The sequence below is a fragment of the Myiozetetes cayanensis genome, unplaced genomic scaffold (assembly GCF_022539395.1).
Source record: "Myiozetetes cayanensis isolate MyiCay16 unplaced genomic scaffold, myiCay2020 scf12, whole genome shotgun sequence".
NCBI lineage: Eukaryota > Metazoa > Chordata > Aves > Passeriformes > Tyrannidae > Myiozetetes > Myiozetetes cayanensis.
The window spans coordinates 22006978-22022544 of NW_026086826.1; the positions used below are offsets into that span (position 1 = coordinate 22006978).

Sequence of the window (15567 nt, forward strand, 5' to 3'; positions counted from 1 at the left end):
TTAATATTAGTACATTTTATTTGTATTAAGACTACCGCACAGCAGGGGAGTTTTCAAGACAAAAGAGATTTTATGCAATGTCAAAGAAAGCACAAAGTTCACTCCTGAAGCAAGTTAATACCAGAGCATCACTGAAATCAAAGGAGCAGCTAGTCCGACATCTTAGGTAGAAATGTAACACGTTTTCTTTAAAGAAAATAAACACATAATGACGTAGCTTAAAATAAATAGTGCCATATGTCATCATCAACATATGAAAAAGAGAATGGTCATTTATGAAAGAAAACATTTTATTAGCATGTAGGACACATGGGAGTGTTATAACAGACTTATCACTTTTACATGTTACCAGGTGCTTTACTTTAGGGATAGATTCGACAGTCCCCAGTTATGGAAGCAGTTGAATTAACCCACGTGGGTTTTTCAATTATAAAGCTTGGTACCAGAGTCATCTGTACCATTCGTTTTATAGATTTTAAATCAGGAACAACTATGTTTTTACCGCAACACAAGATTTAACCATAAACACTAACACCCCCTCCCCCCAAAATACTAAAAAAATTTAAATGCTTAAGCATGCACATTTGCTAACTCTGAACTCTTCATTTTTCTGCTCAACATATCCTTTCGGAGGGAGAAATATCTATTATTGGTTTCTTTCAGAAAAAGTTCAATACTTTATGCATAAGATTAGATACAAATAGTCTGACTGTGTTGAGGTTTTGGTTTTTTTTTTTTTCCCAGTGATTTTTAAATGTTCTAGGCCATTTCAGGAAAAAAAAAAAATTGTACGAGTACTCGTGCATATTAAGAGCTAATCCTGGCAGTCAAGCAAGTATTGTGCTGCCTTTTTCAATATAAAGCGTTTCATTCTATGACATATGAAATATAGTTACAGAATATAACCATTTTAAAAATTATATAATCAGATAATAAACAAAAAAAAAACCTAGAGGTTGTAAGACACAAACCAAGGTTGCTCAAATAGCTCTTCTCTACGAATTGCTCCACTCAAGTCCTACAAGATTAAGCACACACAGAGGTGAGAAGGAAAAATATGGTTTCATAGGTTTCATTCTACAAAATCTGGAAACAAAAATTTTAAAAATATATATTAAGATAAGCTCATGATCTGGCACATACTATTTAAAAGCTCCTGTATTTTGCCAAATACAATTTCCAATTGCAGTTTTAAAAAATACAAAAAACTGGAAACAACTCTGACCTAGATTGAACATTTCCTCCACAAAGTCCACAGACAGATTTTTATTCTTTGAGTATTATATTAAATAAAAAAATTAAAGCTGCACAGAGAAACAAACAAGAAAAAAAAATCTGAGCATGCAGGGAAATGACTGCATCTAGAACCTATACGTGTATGTACATACCGCTGCTTTTATTTGAACTAACTTCTTTTTACCCACATAAGGAAAAAGATTTAACTGATTGCAACAGCTCCTTAGCTGTTTTCACTGAAAAGAATGATGTTTAGACAGTTCTGTATAAAAAGTTCAGTCATGAAACTCTAGAAATTTCATTCAACTCTCCATTTTTGCCACATTTCAAAACAAGGCACATTCCATTCTTAGCAATAAAAATATTATTTATACATACTCAAAAAGGCACTAAGGTCTAACAAAAATATTCAGCATTTCCTTTTTAGCTAATAAAGTATTTGTAAGACAGTTTGCATATATATTTATTTCCCAGATGAAGGGCTGACAACTTTCTCTTAAGTGTAAAAGCTAAAATTCAATTTTGCTAAATATAAAACTAATTCTCAGGATACAGTATACAAAAATTACATATTTATGTAGAATACATTTTGTGTTATACTACATCATTGTATCTTTCACAAAAGATTTCTGTATTTAAAAAAAAAAAACAAACACTTTAAAATTTAAATACATTGTAAGGTCATTCAAATTATTTTAAACACAAAAATCTACAAAACAGTGACATATACACAAACAGTTGGGAAGTTGTAACCTAAAGATCACATCTTTTAATCAGACCCGCTCAAATGACAGCCTCAGAAGAACCCTCTTTGCTACTAGAAGCATCTGCATGGTTTTAAGACTTAGCTATGCAGACTCCTATTGCCCCAGGGTAGTGCTGCACAAGTCTATTCAAAGCGACCAGATTCATGAATCAACACCTTAAATTTTCCCAGAAAACCCCCAACAAGTGTTTTATGTGTATTATGACAGAAAAACAAAACAAAAAGGGATGTCACAAAAATTTCAGCACGACAAGTTTTCCCGAAAGTATCTTCCCATCGCACTTGGCAAGTGGAGAACTAATCCTATCACCTGTCTACTCTTACAGCAAGAACTGCAAACTACAATTCAATATAAAATACAATAACCTTCTGTAATAATTATGTTCTTCTTTTCAGAACAAAGATTAAAATAAAGTTAACTGTGCTGATTCATACTTTCCATAAATTACTATAAAGGTGAGAGATTCAGACATTTTGCTCCTGGATAATAAGCCTAATATCTGTATCATGTGCAAAAGTGCAACTGTGTTTTAGAACTGAGGCCCAACTGAATATAATTTTGTTATTACAGAAAATATACTTGAACCCACGTATCATGGAAAACAAGTGGTTCTCGGCATCTTAAAAATTACGCTTTACACATTTAAACCTGTTGTACAACTGCAAGTTAGTAAAAAAAAAAAAATACAAACGAAACCCCCAGAAATACACAGAAAACAACAAAGCTCGTGTATAAATCGGTTTACAATTCAAAGCACAACAGTAAGCTTCAAACAATTACATTTGTGTGGCACACAGAGGGGTGGGACGAGTTGTTTAAAGTACTTGGTTATCTCCGCTCTCTCTCTCCCTCCCGGTCTGGCGGCGGTTCAGCTGCTCGCCGTGTGTGCGTGCATACGTTTCGCTACATCGTACACGTAGGTGATGTCTGGCCGCTTCTCCGGATCCGGGTTGATGCACATGTTAACTAACTGTCGCAGCTGGGGAGGGGAAACAACATGACAGGATCGTTGGCCTCCTTACAAGCAGTACTTGTGCGTTATCTAACCCGAATTAATAAGACCGGCAAAAATTAGCCAAACAGTGGTTCTGCATAAGCACACCCTTCAACCCCCCCTCTCTTGCCACGCAGTTTTATGCAAGGATGTATGCACTGTGCTCCCAGGATCTTCACGTTTTGCACTGCTGTGCACAAAAACTGATGAGCTAATTTAAGTTCGAATCCTTTTAGCGTACAACTTCAGGCATGCAATTTAGTCCAATCGCACACAACCTACAGCAAATTCCCAATGTTTTGGGAGGGGTGTGCCTGCAAGCCTCAGAAGGCTGAGGTGAGGCAAATGAGGACTGCTTGCTCATTCACTCATACAAGAGTTAGCCAGCAATAAATGGCATTTCTGCGTGACAGGTTCCAAGGAACAAAAGGCAGCGGTTCTCCTTCTAACACACGGTTAACCCGCAGAACCTCCCGCTGCCAGGAGCTACCAAGGCGCGCACAGTCAGAAAGCAACTGAGCAAATTAAACCCACTGTGGGCTATTTGTTATAAAGACTTCACCCCTGAGGAAATTTCTGAACTTAAAACTGGAAGCTGGAGAAAAGTACATATTATATTGGCCCTGTTACTTCACTTGTCCACTGTTGAAGATACTATATTGGAATAAATAACCTTTGCTCTATATCCCGGTATTTATTCCTCAGGGTTAGATCATTTATTGTGTTGCTTATGGAAAGGATCTAATTAACAAATATGTTCACAAAAGCCTGGAAATAAAGAAATCACTGCAGTAGAAAAACCTCATGTTTCCACAAACAGCATAACTTAATGGGCCTTCTTAATGGACATATTCAGCAGAAGCAACCCCAAAGAGTTTCCCCACCACCCAGATACCTTTCATTGCCTTCACAAACTGGCAGGACAGCTGAAAGCTTTTCTTCCTCCATTTATACGCCCAAGAACTTATGACATTAGAATTTATATATTGCCTGGATAACCTTCTGATAGGGCATGTATTTTAAGTTGTGTGCAAGCCCTAAGTGTTTTTCAACATGGAAAATACCTCTTTCATGAAGACTTAACAAAATGTTTACAATCCTTTGCGAAAACAACCAACTCTGAAGCTCTTCCTTTATGCTTTTTAGTAGTTTCGCCAAATCCTGCTGGATCTCCTTATAGCATTAGGAACAGGTAGAGAGGGAGAATGACACTCCAAACAACACATTGTGATCCACCCTTCTACGTCAAATTTGGTTTGATCTCCCATGCAGTACTGTTACGTACATTTATTGAAAAAAGGTCTATAATTATTGCAACTAACACAGAGCAACCTCATCATCCTGAGTATTCAAAAGTAACACAGGCTGCCTTTTCAAACCTGCCATCAGAGAGCTTTCTTCCTAGCTTTTATAAAAAGACCAAGAAGGATTTTAAGTTATAAGTCTACTCCTTTCACTTTTCAAAAGATTAATTTAAATGCATGGAAATAGGAATTCCTGAAGTTAAGGAAGAAGCATTGCACAGCACTGTATAAAGCTTTGTCCATTTAGCCCTTGTGGATACAAGGGTACAGGGATTTTGTACTTAACAACACAAAAACTATGTCATTGGACATCCCTACTCCATGGCAGAAAGAGCTTAATATTTAAAAATTGGAACATTAATTCTGAAGATAGCGGTCAGTTTGCTGGATTGAAAAGAAACATATTAAATCAAAATAATCTGTAGCAGACTTGCTATTTGAATCTTAACTATCTTAAATACATTTTGACTAATGGAGTTATAAAAGCCATCAAATTGCTTCTGGCAGTCAGTAAATAAAATACAGTGCCAATGACAAGAAAAAGTATTAGCCTGTAATAACTCACAAATATTTGAAGAATGATAGAAATCATTAGCTACTGTAAGAAATAATAATTTCCAGCATGTAATACAAATATGCAAAGCAAAATAGTGTCCTGCAGAAGAAGCAGGTGGGACAGAGTGTAAGCAGGAGGTACAAGTGCACTAGCAGGGACGAGCAGCTTGCTATGTAACACCTCAGACAGCCTGCATGGAAAACAGCAGAGACTGAAGAACATGCAAAACCCTCAAGCCTGAAATTAAGAGTCAAATAAGCAAACGTTTTGTAAAGAGAATACAGGTGTAATTTAGCTGCAATATACAACATCTGATCTTGAACGTATACATTTCTCTTTCTCTGTGAAGACTTCCATCTGTTCAACAGAACTGCATACAGTAAATAGTCTTTGTAAGCATCCTTGAGGGACTGAAACCTATACAGCTAGCATCAGAGGGGAATCGGAGTATTCTTTCTCCTGTTTTTCCCCATTGTCTCTGAATAACTTCACTGCATGTAGAACAGAAAAAACAGATCTTCAAGAGACTTAACCTGTTAACGAGAAGCCTTGTTTGCCTCCAATAGACTAGTTCATGTCTTTCTAATTCTTCTCTCAGATTTTATTTTCTAAACTGAACTTTATAATCTAAAACCCAATTTCAGACTCAAACTGCTTAAGTCACTGAACAGTAAGCCTTCCTTCAGAGTTACTTTTGTTCTTGTTACAGAATATTATAATTCCAAGCTGCAATAAAGTGGTCAAGAAGATTGATTGCTTAGAAAGACAGTGAAGCAAAATGGCATCATTACTCAGAAGTACATGTAAGACTTTAGGTCCTATTAATCCCTGTAGATACACTTGGAAAAAAAAAAATCATTCACCCACATGGTGTATTGACTGGTGGCTTTTTACAGCTTATTTTTTCTCTCACTGAAATGCATACATAGCTACCCTTGATAGAACGCAAGAAAGAATACACAAGAATCAGTTTACTCAGAAATTCTCTTCCCAACATAACTGGTGAGCTCCTTTAGCGACAAACCTTCACTAGTGCTGTAATAAAGTAAACCCTGGGGTCACAGACCTCTTAAAATGGTAGTCACTGCAATTACTGCAAAATCTCTGTCCCCTCCTCCCCTAGAGTGTCCAGAATCTCACTCAGTAAGGTCAGAATGCTGAGCTGACTGTGCTTGGGACAGTGCACAACAATAAGTGCATATTCCTGAGTAATTTCAAAATCCATGAGTTCTTTTGAGGCTTGTAATTGAACAGTAAACCCTTGGAAGAAGGTGAATAAATTTTGCTGTACAGGACAAAAATAGTTACATGGGAAGACAGTCTTTTGGGACTGAAACTGGGGCCATGTTGGATACTAATACTGGCTTATTAGCATTATTCCTTTGCTCCTACAGCAATATCCATTTCAATAAACCTGAAATCCATGTCAGCCCCTCTAGTATTAATAAAATTTCCGATGCATCAGAAAAGCTCACCAGTATCATGGGAAGAGGCACTGGGATTCTAAAGTCAGACCATCATTAGAGATGGGAGTAGTTTTTTATTACCTGGCACAGACTGTCCAACAGGCAGAGCAGACTTACGACTGAACTAGAGGGACCTCCTGTTGCATCCCCAAGCTGCAAACTTCTTTGGCTGCTTACTGTTCTTAACCTCCTCTGTGCACTTAGCACAGTGACTGTCTTTAGCCTGGAGCTTAGCCTGACACTGGAGCAGTGGGACACACTTCCTTTAACTTCAGCAGGCTTTTCAGCTATGAAATAAATAATTATCAGACAAGTCAGAAGGAAAGACAGAAATATGACAGGCAAGTACTTTGCATTGCTAGCTAGCTGAAAAAAGAAATTTTCATACAGGGAATTCTGGATGAAAAAAAAACCCACAAGATTATTCTTGCTCTGAATAAGAGACCTTCTTGAAGCCTTTTCTGAGTGCTTTTCTCAAGACCTTCTGCTGGCAACTAACACTATCATCATGCTGGCTCATTCAGCTTTCACACCTGGGTAGGAGGTCAGAAAACGGACTTTAGAAGAAATGCACCTCAATCTAAGGGAAGATTTTAAAACTTAATCATGAAAGCAGTGTGATATTAATATTGGCTGACAAGATTTTAGGAGTATTGACTGGGGGTGGCAAGGGAGCCCCAGTTTTGAATTCCCTAAAGCAGAACAGCTTTCAGTAAATGCTGAATACTCCCTCTGAATACCAGATGTTTTTAACAGATATTAAAAAATTGAGATATCCAGAGTTATTAAGCATCTGAAAGTTTTGGCTTGTGTCTCTACCACTGAAGCAATAGTTTGTGAAAATGCATCTTAGACTATTAGAATTTTTAATCAAAGGTTTTCTAAAAAAAATACCCATCTGTCCATCTAAAGGTGCATCTTTCTGTCACACTATTCTCTAATGACACAGATGTGACACATTACCAACAGGTTGGTCTTGTAGAGGATTCAAAATTTAGAAAAAATGTCACATCTTAAAACTCACTAAAATTTACTTACAAAAAGTTTCTCAGAAAAGCACTTGTCTTATATTTCATAATGAAAGTATTTACACTCCCATATTAAAGGATGCAGAAATCAACACTGAGTGAAATTTTTCCTTCAAAGAATCTTGGTCATAAAAAACAAAGTGGGCTTTACTGATCAGTGAACCCTTATCTTTACTGATCACTGAGTGTGCTTCTGACCTGGTTAAAGGTTTGACATTTAAATTTCTAGTACAGGTGAAACATTTAGGACAGTATCCTAATATGACAGATAACACTTGTTTCTCTTGTTTTAGAGTTCTTGCCAGTATTTTTTCATACAAGTAAAAAAAGGTCTATTTTGGTGCAATAGCTAATAAATGTGTTTTCGACGTACCTTAGTGAAGGCACAAGTCTTCATATCAGAACATAATGTTCCCATTACAGCTTCCATAGCTCATGACTTCCTTTAAGTAACTATTTTCTTACTTATCTTGATACCTATAATTGCTCTGATTCTTTCATTATCTTTCAAAACAACTTATATGTATTCTGCAAATAACTGGTTTATCCACCGTGCAGAAGTAGGTCTGCTTTGAAATAAACAGAAAGTAACGTGTTGTGCTTTGCGTGTGTTTGCAGCACGAGAAACTACACAGATGTAAGGAAAAGGTGGAATCTCTTTCCCCATCCAAACCCTGAGACCTTCTATCTGGGCCAGACTTTGATATTTGCCCCTTGGCTGGGAATCCACATCTCCAACTTCACACTTAGCTGCAGCGAAGTAGCCCTGCAGGCAGGCCAACTTCAACGAACCACTAGTGGTATCATCATTAAAATCCTGCTGAAGGTCACCATGGAAACCGCCTGCTGAGGCTTCGCTGCTGCACTCGGCATCTCCTAATCAGCTACCATGTGAAATGCAAATTCAGACAGTCTGAAAATTAGTCAAGAAGAATAGAGGATGAGGATGCAGATATGTGAAATATTCATGCGCTTCATGGAAAAAGGAAGACAGCATGAATGACACAACAAAGAACGGCCCCTGACATTCTTGCTATCATTTTGCATTATTGTTCACACCCTACTGTATTTCTAGGCCTCCAGTTCTGAAGTTGGTTATATGAACTGCCATATTTATAGTCTACAATAAATAATAATTAAAAACGGCCAAGGTAAAATAACTAATTGGAAAACCCACAAAGAGGCATAGTGTATAAATTACACAATAGATCGCTATTTCATCCTCTGTAACATCACCCAATTATCTTTTTAAGTCCAGTTTGTTTCATAAAAGGGGAAAAATTGTCACTATAAATACAAAACAAAACACTGAGCAGTAATCTTTTATTAATAGTCCAATCACTGTCTTTGAATGCAGGAAAATGTAAGGTTCAGAATTAGAAATCCCTACTCTATAAATGAAATTGCATAATGTTTTATGTTTATTTGCTTTTTCAAAGTAATCTTTAATTCATGTAGGCTCAATTCAATTAGAATTGGTTACTAATACCTGTTCTCTGGTTTACAGCTTCTCTCAGTTTGCCCTGTTCTTTTCAAACTGGGGAAGTATTTCAAAACTGGCATCTCAGAACATTAACAAGCCAGTGTTTATATTTTCCCATTCTGTTACACTAAGAAAGGTATTTATTTTGTTTAGTTTCTTTTCATTTTATAGCTAAAAAAAATATTCCCCCTTAAATGCACTAATGACAGTAAGAACTGTTACCCATCAACTTAAAACAAACACTGTTGCGATATGCATGAGTATATTGCTCAAATTCAGTTATATTATGTCTGCCTATACTTCTCTGAAATTTACTGTTAGTGTTATCAAGAACCACTATTTCTTGCAAAAGAACTGCCATTCAACAGTATTGAACAGCACACTGCAGTTTTATAATGCAGGCAAATGGGAACTAAACAATTCATTTTTACTAGCGAGTTACATTATATCTATTTTAATGCAGGCCCCCAGAGAACCAAGGCCAGTGCACTAATTTACTGTGCAAAATAAACTTGTTGTGCTTTTAGAAAAGCATCCTATGGATGTAAGACTCCATCCCATTCTGGCATGTGGAACACACATCATTGTGCATTCTGGGAAAGCCTTCTGTCATACTTGCAAGGAAGCCCAATGAAATTAAGAATCTAACGGTGTGACGTTTCCATCATTAATAGTCTCAAATATAAATCATATGAGAGACTTGTTTTGACAGTAACATTTGAGTGAGTTCAACAAGCAAACACTTATGGGCATAATCTGCAAATAACATAAAATCACACAAGTTCATTTGTTTCCTGGAAGCCTGCCAGCTTACATAAACTGAGGATCCAGCCCATTAAAAGGAAAATTACTTACTTCCTCTGAATAGTGATCTGAAGGGAGAGGTGGGTAGTCACACTGTTCTATCTTCTTGCACAGAGAGTACAAGTTCATTTTATCACCATAAAAGGGACTCTGCAGGGCAGCCATCTGTTTAAAGAAAATGGACAGTTTTCTTTTGTGTTTTTCTATGTAAATCTATTTTGTCATAAAACCCGTAATACTAACAAATCAAAAGTGATTCTTCATGACTTTCGATTCCCTGCTTAGATAAAGTGTTACAGTGCTAAAAACAGAAGTTCCAAAACTACTAGTGTAACCAGTGTGTGTACTCATTCTGTGTCGTACAGTCACAGCTATCATAGTCCTTACAGTGCAATACTTGAGTTGCACACCATTAGGGTTTTATTAATCGAGTATGAAGAAAAATCCAGTTGTTCGCAATAGTGCTGTGAGCGTGGAGGGTCCCTGCACCACGAGGGAGACCAAAAAAAACCCGAAAATATACTTTTCCTCTGAAAAACTTTTGGAAGAAAACATGACTTGTATGAAAACATTATCTGACCCAAAGCAGTGCAGTGTGTAGAAAATGCTGGGTAACCATTCCATAGCCATGACACTAGACTGCCATATAGCTAGGGTTTTTTTCAAGCAAGAAAACACTATCATCTACACTTTAAAAAAAAAAAAAAAAAGACCAAAAAACTTCATAGTCCAGTATGTTATTCAAAAAGATGCTTGGAAAAAAAAAAATCCCAAAACTTCATCAGAAGTCCAGAACTGGCACCTACAGCTATAATTTACAATTAAAATATAAAAATGAAAAAGTCTGTTGCAGAGCACTTACATAAAATAACAGCTCAAAACCAGCATTAGTGAACCTACCCTTTATTTCCAGACAATGTTGCAACTTGACAATTAAGGTGGAAACAACAAATGCTATGGTTAGCTGCATTAGAAATATAAAAATTCATTTAAAACCTCTCCATTTCGTTCAAAACCTTCGAAATCTTTTAACTGCAGCAGCATGAATGCTGCTCTGAGTGCAGAGCTGCCCCAAAGTCAGTCACCCTTTTCTACATGTGCTAATAAGTTTGATTTTGGAAGGACAATGTGTACATTCCCCAGACAGGCAGAGTGTGTGTGAAACACGCTAGTCCATGCTGTGCTACTCAGTGAGCTTCAGCAGGGACAGGACAAGCTGAAAATGGCTCTCATCTGTCTTGTGGTCTTCCAGATAGCAGTTTAACTCTTTCGTGTCTAAGCACCAATATCACTGAGGGAAACGTAGGAAGAAAATTACCAAAATTCTCTTACGTTTACTTTGTGTCTGATTAAAATGCCCTCAAATAGTTCAGTACTTTTTCATATTACCTTCAAGTAAGGACAAAAAAATTGTAAAGCTCCCAAGACAAATATGATGCTACAGTTCCATCCTAAACTCCTCCCAAAAATTCTGTAAACGTATTACCAAAGTAACATTCATTTCTGGATTTACATGACATTGTCTCTTACCTTAAAAAGAATGTTAGAAATGCAAGCTAAAGACCAAAAAAGAAAAGAAAGGGGGGGACAAAAAGAAAAATCAACTGCAGGGTCTGTACACATGCAGAAATTCTAAATAAATGCACAGATACTCATTTTCGTACTCTAGGTGTTCATTAAAAAGTACTTTTGTTTGAACGCTGCCGAGTGTTAAAAAAAAAATTCTGAATGTCCCCTAAGGAGTTAAAACAGGAATACTATATTTTCATGCATCTCCTGCTTTGACAGATGAAAAATGTCAACTGTCCTGTTTTTATTTTCAAGCTTTTGCACTATTCATCTGGTTCATTAGTGCATCTCGCTGCTGCCCCTGACAGCTGCTCGCCCTCTCCTCCCAGCAGCTGAATTTTTCAGGCTAATTTGATCCTCCACACTGAGACGATCACTAGAATGATTGACTTGCTCCCTGACCTCCAGGGTCTGACTTTCCTGATTAGTATTCTGGGGGTGTCTGAGGGACGAAAGCCCACTGTCTGTCTTCGGGGCTGGTGGCAGCTCGCTCTCTCTCTTTTTTTTTTCCTCTTTCTTTTTTTTTTTTTTTTTTTTGAACTGTAAGCCACCAACCTACAACCCTGTAAGGATGCAATTGCTACGCTGAACAATAAAAGGAAATGTGTAAGACCTACTTTTCCATGTAAAGGTCCGTGTAGCAAAAGCACAGCATCTTGATTTTAATTAGTAAAGTCTACTTTGTTGCATATCAATTAAAACTCCAGAGGTAGTGTTTTTGAGGCTTCAGAAATACCTGGGGCTCTAAAAAATTCAGACTTTAAAACACCTCTAACATTCTTATTGGCTGCACAGCATTGAATAATACATTGTAATATGTATTAGAAATAATAATTTTTAAAAACAACACACATTATAGCAAGTTAGTCTAAAATTAAAACATAACTGGAAAGAGTTTAGCAGCAATTAAGCATTTCTTGAGACGTGACAAATCTGCCACAGTTTTTTTCCTCCTATTAACCTGGAGACAATCCAGAGTACATATGAACACATATCACCATCAAATCAACATAATAAAACATGCTCAAATGCAGGCAATGGACATATCACAAAAAGACACCAAGCACAACTGCAGCTAAAATGAATATGATGCATTAGTCCACACAAGTCTTGGAAGAACCTCAAGTAACCACTTTCAAATAATTTTTTAAAAATTATTATACTGAGAAAAATGCTGAGCATGTATTTTGAGTTTGCTATACCTAAAATTTCAAAATTACATTTCAGTGCTCTACGAAAAGCTCAACAACAAAATCACAAACATTTGGTATGCTGCAGAATTAACTAAATGGGATAACTGCACCTCTAAAAAAATTTAAAAGCTATAATTGAAGACATTGCCATATACTGTAGCTACATATCAACAATAAGGGTCTTAATAACTACTTTATATTTACAATAAGGAAAACAAATACCATCACACCAACTTCAATACCATCCTGTTAAAACTTCTAAACTGAATCTAAGGAGAATGGTATTTCAAGATGCTGAGCCAATCAATGGAATTAAGGTATTTAGCTATTTTGAGATTATTTACCAGATCAAACAAAAATTTAATATTCACACAGGTGTTTAATATACTGTACCAGCATGAAGGCAGGAAGCTTAAAAAAAAAAAATAATCTTTAAAAAAGTGCTACTGATTTCTGTCCAGCAATTTAATTTCCTATAACACAAAAGAAAATTAACCTTAAAGCATATTTTTTTTACATAATGATTTCTTACTCAAAGGTTTTCTTTTTCTGCTTCCAGATTTAAAAATTCCTCAGGAAAACCAGTGAGTGGCAAAGAAGCAGAAATTCTGAAAAACGCTCATCTACCTTTGTGTTACCTTTGGGCTTGTGCAAAAGTGGACAGCAAAGCACTGAAACTGATGGCAGCTGCCATGGTCAGCACTGAGGAATTCCAATACAGGATTAGGTTTTAGTTCAGAACTTCAACTTCTAAATGCTATCAGCTATGAGACATCATTCCTATGAATCATCCCCAAGGTTTAGAAGCAACAGCTATACATAGATCTGCAAACTGCACAACTGCAATATTTGCTCTTAATATTCTAAGCAGCATGCCAGTGATAGAATGTAAATGAATATTACTGGAGACAATTCACTAGTAGTAACACACAACTTTAACAGGCTGACAGTGTCTTCTACAAATTCCTAAAATAAACAGGAGGTGCTGATACTGTTAAGTATGTGTTAAATGAGTTCCCCCAACTCATGGAGGCAGGTGGCTTTCAGGTAAACAAAAAGTGTATGACTTGAGTATATTAGTTTTTACCTGGAAGATGACTAGGAAGGTTTCACTGCCATTGTTGATGGAAGCAAATTTTTTTCCAGCATCCTTCAACACAAGTGTTTACTCTTCAGATCGAGAAATTATATGCAAAGATCTTGGAAGACATAATTGCCTTGGAAGCCTACCTGTTTTTAACACCTTCATTTGCCTCAATTTCAATTTGCCCTGTATCTTTATTTTCTAAGAATATAATATTATTTAAAAGTACCTACCAATCTTGAATGTAGAAGTACAGAAATTAAACACTAAATGCAGTTTAACCAATTTTACAAAAATAGAAAAGTTATATATGTCTGTGCAGCAGAACTCATTATCTTGAGAGACAGGAGTAATAACTAAACATTTTCTGTTGTTTTACTTAGGTTTTAGATATTAATAAAAACAAGAAAATTTATAAAAATTAGAAATTTGTATAAAAGTAACTTTTTTCAAAGGATCTATCGTAAGAACACAGAAATTTTATATGTGCTTATTATTTATTTATATTCATTTATTAATGCTTCATTTATATTCATTTATTAATCCTACAGTTAAGCCAAATCTTCACCAAATCGCTGCAATATCTTGTAGCAAGCCCAGCAAAAGGCAAGTCTCAAGTTACACACACATAAAAGTATTCCATACACTGAAGTTACGTAAGGGGAGTGGAGTGGAAGGGGGAAGTACAAGAGTGATATTAAGTTCACTGTATATATCAATATTACCTCATACAGCAGACAGCCTAGAGACCAGATGTCAGATTTGAAGTTGTAACCATTTTCATGTATCCTCTCTGGAGACATATAATAAGGTGTACCAACTGCAATAAACACAGAAGTATTTCTGAATGAAAATTTCTGTTGTTACACAGTAGTAAAATTACAGTTTTCCTGGTTGAAAAATATTTTTCATCTTCTATTTCTCATTTTGCCACACATATAATTTCAAGTCGTATTTATGACACTTCAGTTTGACAGAAATACATGAATTCGATATCTGTTTCATCCAATGCAGCTTTATTTCCACTACTGATACCTCATTACTGGAACTATTCAGTTGTAAAATACTTCCAATTTTTGCCTTTAGAGAAGCTCAAAAGTAATTAGTTTCTCTTGAAGAGAACCCAGGGAACATACTAAACACACACAGACACATCCCTGCTTCTGTTCCAAGCTGTTATCACTAGCTAGAAACAACAGCTAGAAATTCTCTTCCATGGGTTGAATTTCATTATTTGTTTTGCAAGTTGTCTGTTCTTCCTTCTGAGAATAAAAATCTGGAAAAGCCGCTTTTGAGACTAATAAACAATTTAGTTTGAATAGCTGGAATTAAAACTGAGCCTGAAATCCAGGACGTTCAGAGATAAAGGCAGGGAAACCTGTGAACCCAGCAGAGGTTGATGTTCCCATAAGTGACTCAGCCTTTTGCTACAGGACTCAACTCCATGAGGGCTTTTCAGCTCCCAAACCTGTGCCTGTCCCAGCTTAATCCTGTCTGAGAGCTGTGGGCTCTGGAGACATTTGCTCTTGATAAGCAGCATTTACTAGGGCTGCCCCCGAGTAAATTTACATTGGATACTCCAGGACATCTCTCCCTTTGATTTTAATCAAACTCTGCCCATCTTTACTAATTGGAAGAGAAAAATTCTGAGAGATGTTTCAGCTCTGTAAAAAAAAAACACCATTACAGAAAAAAAAAATCTTAGTGATCTGTTCTTAAATGACTGGGCAACAAAAAAAAGTAGTTATGAAAAATAAGGATAGTAGTAATTTTGGTGCGTTGTTTTTAAACTTTCTCCCTATATCCCCCAAAATGACTGCCTAACAGCAAAGAGTCACAGATCTATGTAGAATTTCACTTCAATTTTGTTTGGAATATTTTCTTCAGCACTGAATCCTGACGATGAAAACCAGCTGAATTCTGCCAATTCAATGTTAAGTTGATTTTATTTGGCAACCAAACACCTTGCAACACCAGAGATTAAAATTGGCACACTCAATATAAGCTACAAAAATTAAGAGTATGAAGCTCACAGTACTTCATTTAACACAAAGATCTTGCAACACTTCTACACTTCTGAATA

General features: G+C 36.2%; 1 protein-coding gene across 2 annotated transcripts in view; it reads right to left on the reverse strand.

Moving 5' to 3' along the window:
- Positions 1 to 269: 269 nt before the first annotated feature.
- NEK7 (NIMA related kinase 7) overlaps positions 270 to 15567 on the reverse strand; it is a 70912-nt gene continuing 55614 nt past the window's right edge. For both annotated transcript variants that reach the window (XM_050306896.1, XM_050306897.1), the window contains exons 8-10: positions 14210 to 14304; positions 9690 to 9803; positions 270 to 2982 (exon numbers count right to left, since the gene is read on the reverse strand). In XM_050306896.1, the coding sequence (XP_050162853.1) occupies positions 2872 to 2982; positions 9690 to 9803; positions 14210 to 14304 (320 nt within the window). In that variant the 3' untranslated portion in view covers positions 270 to 2871. The remainder of the gene's footprint in view (positions 2983 to 9689; positions 9804 to 14209; positions 14305 to 15567) is intronic.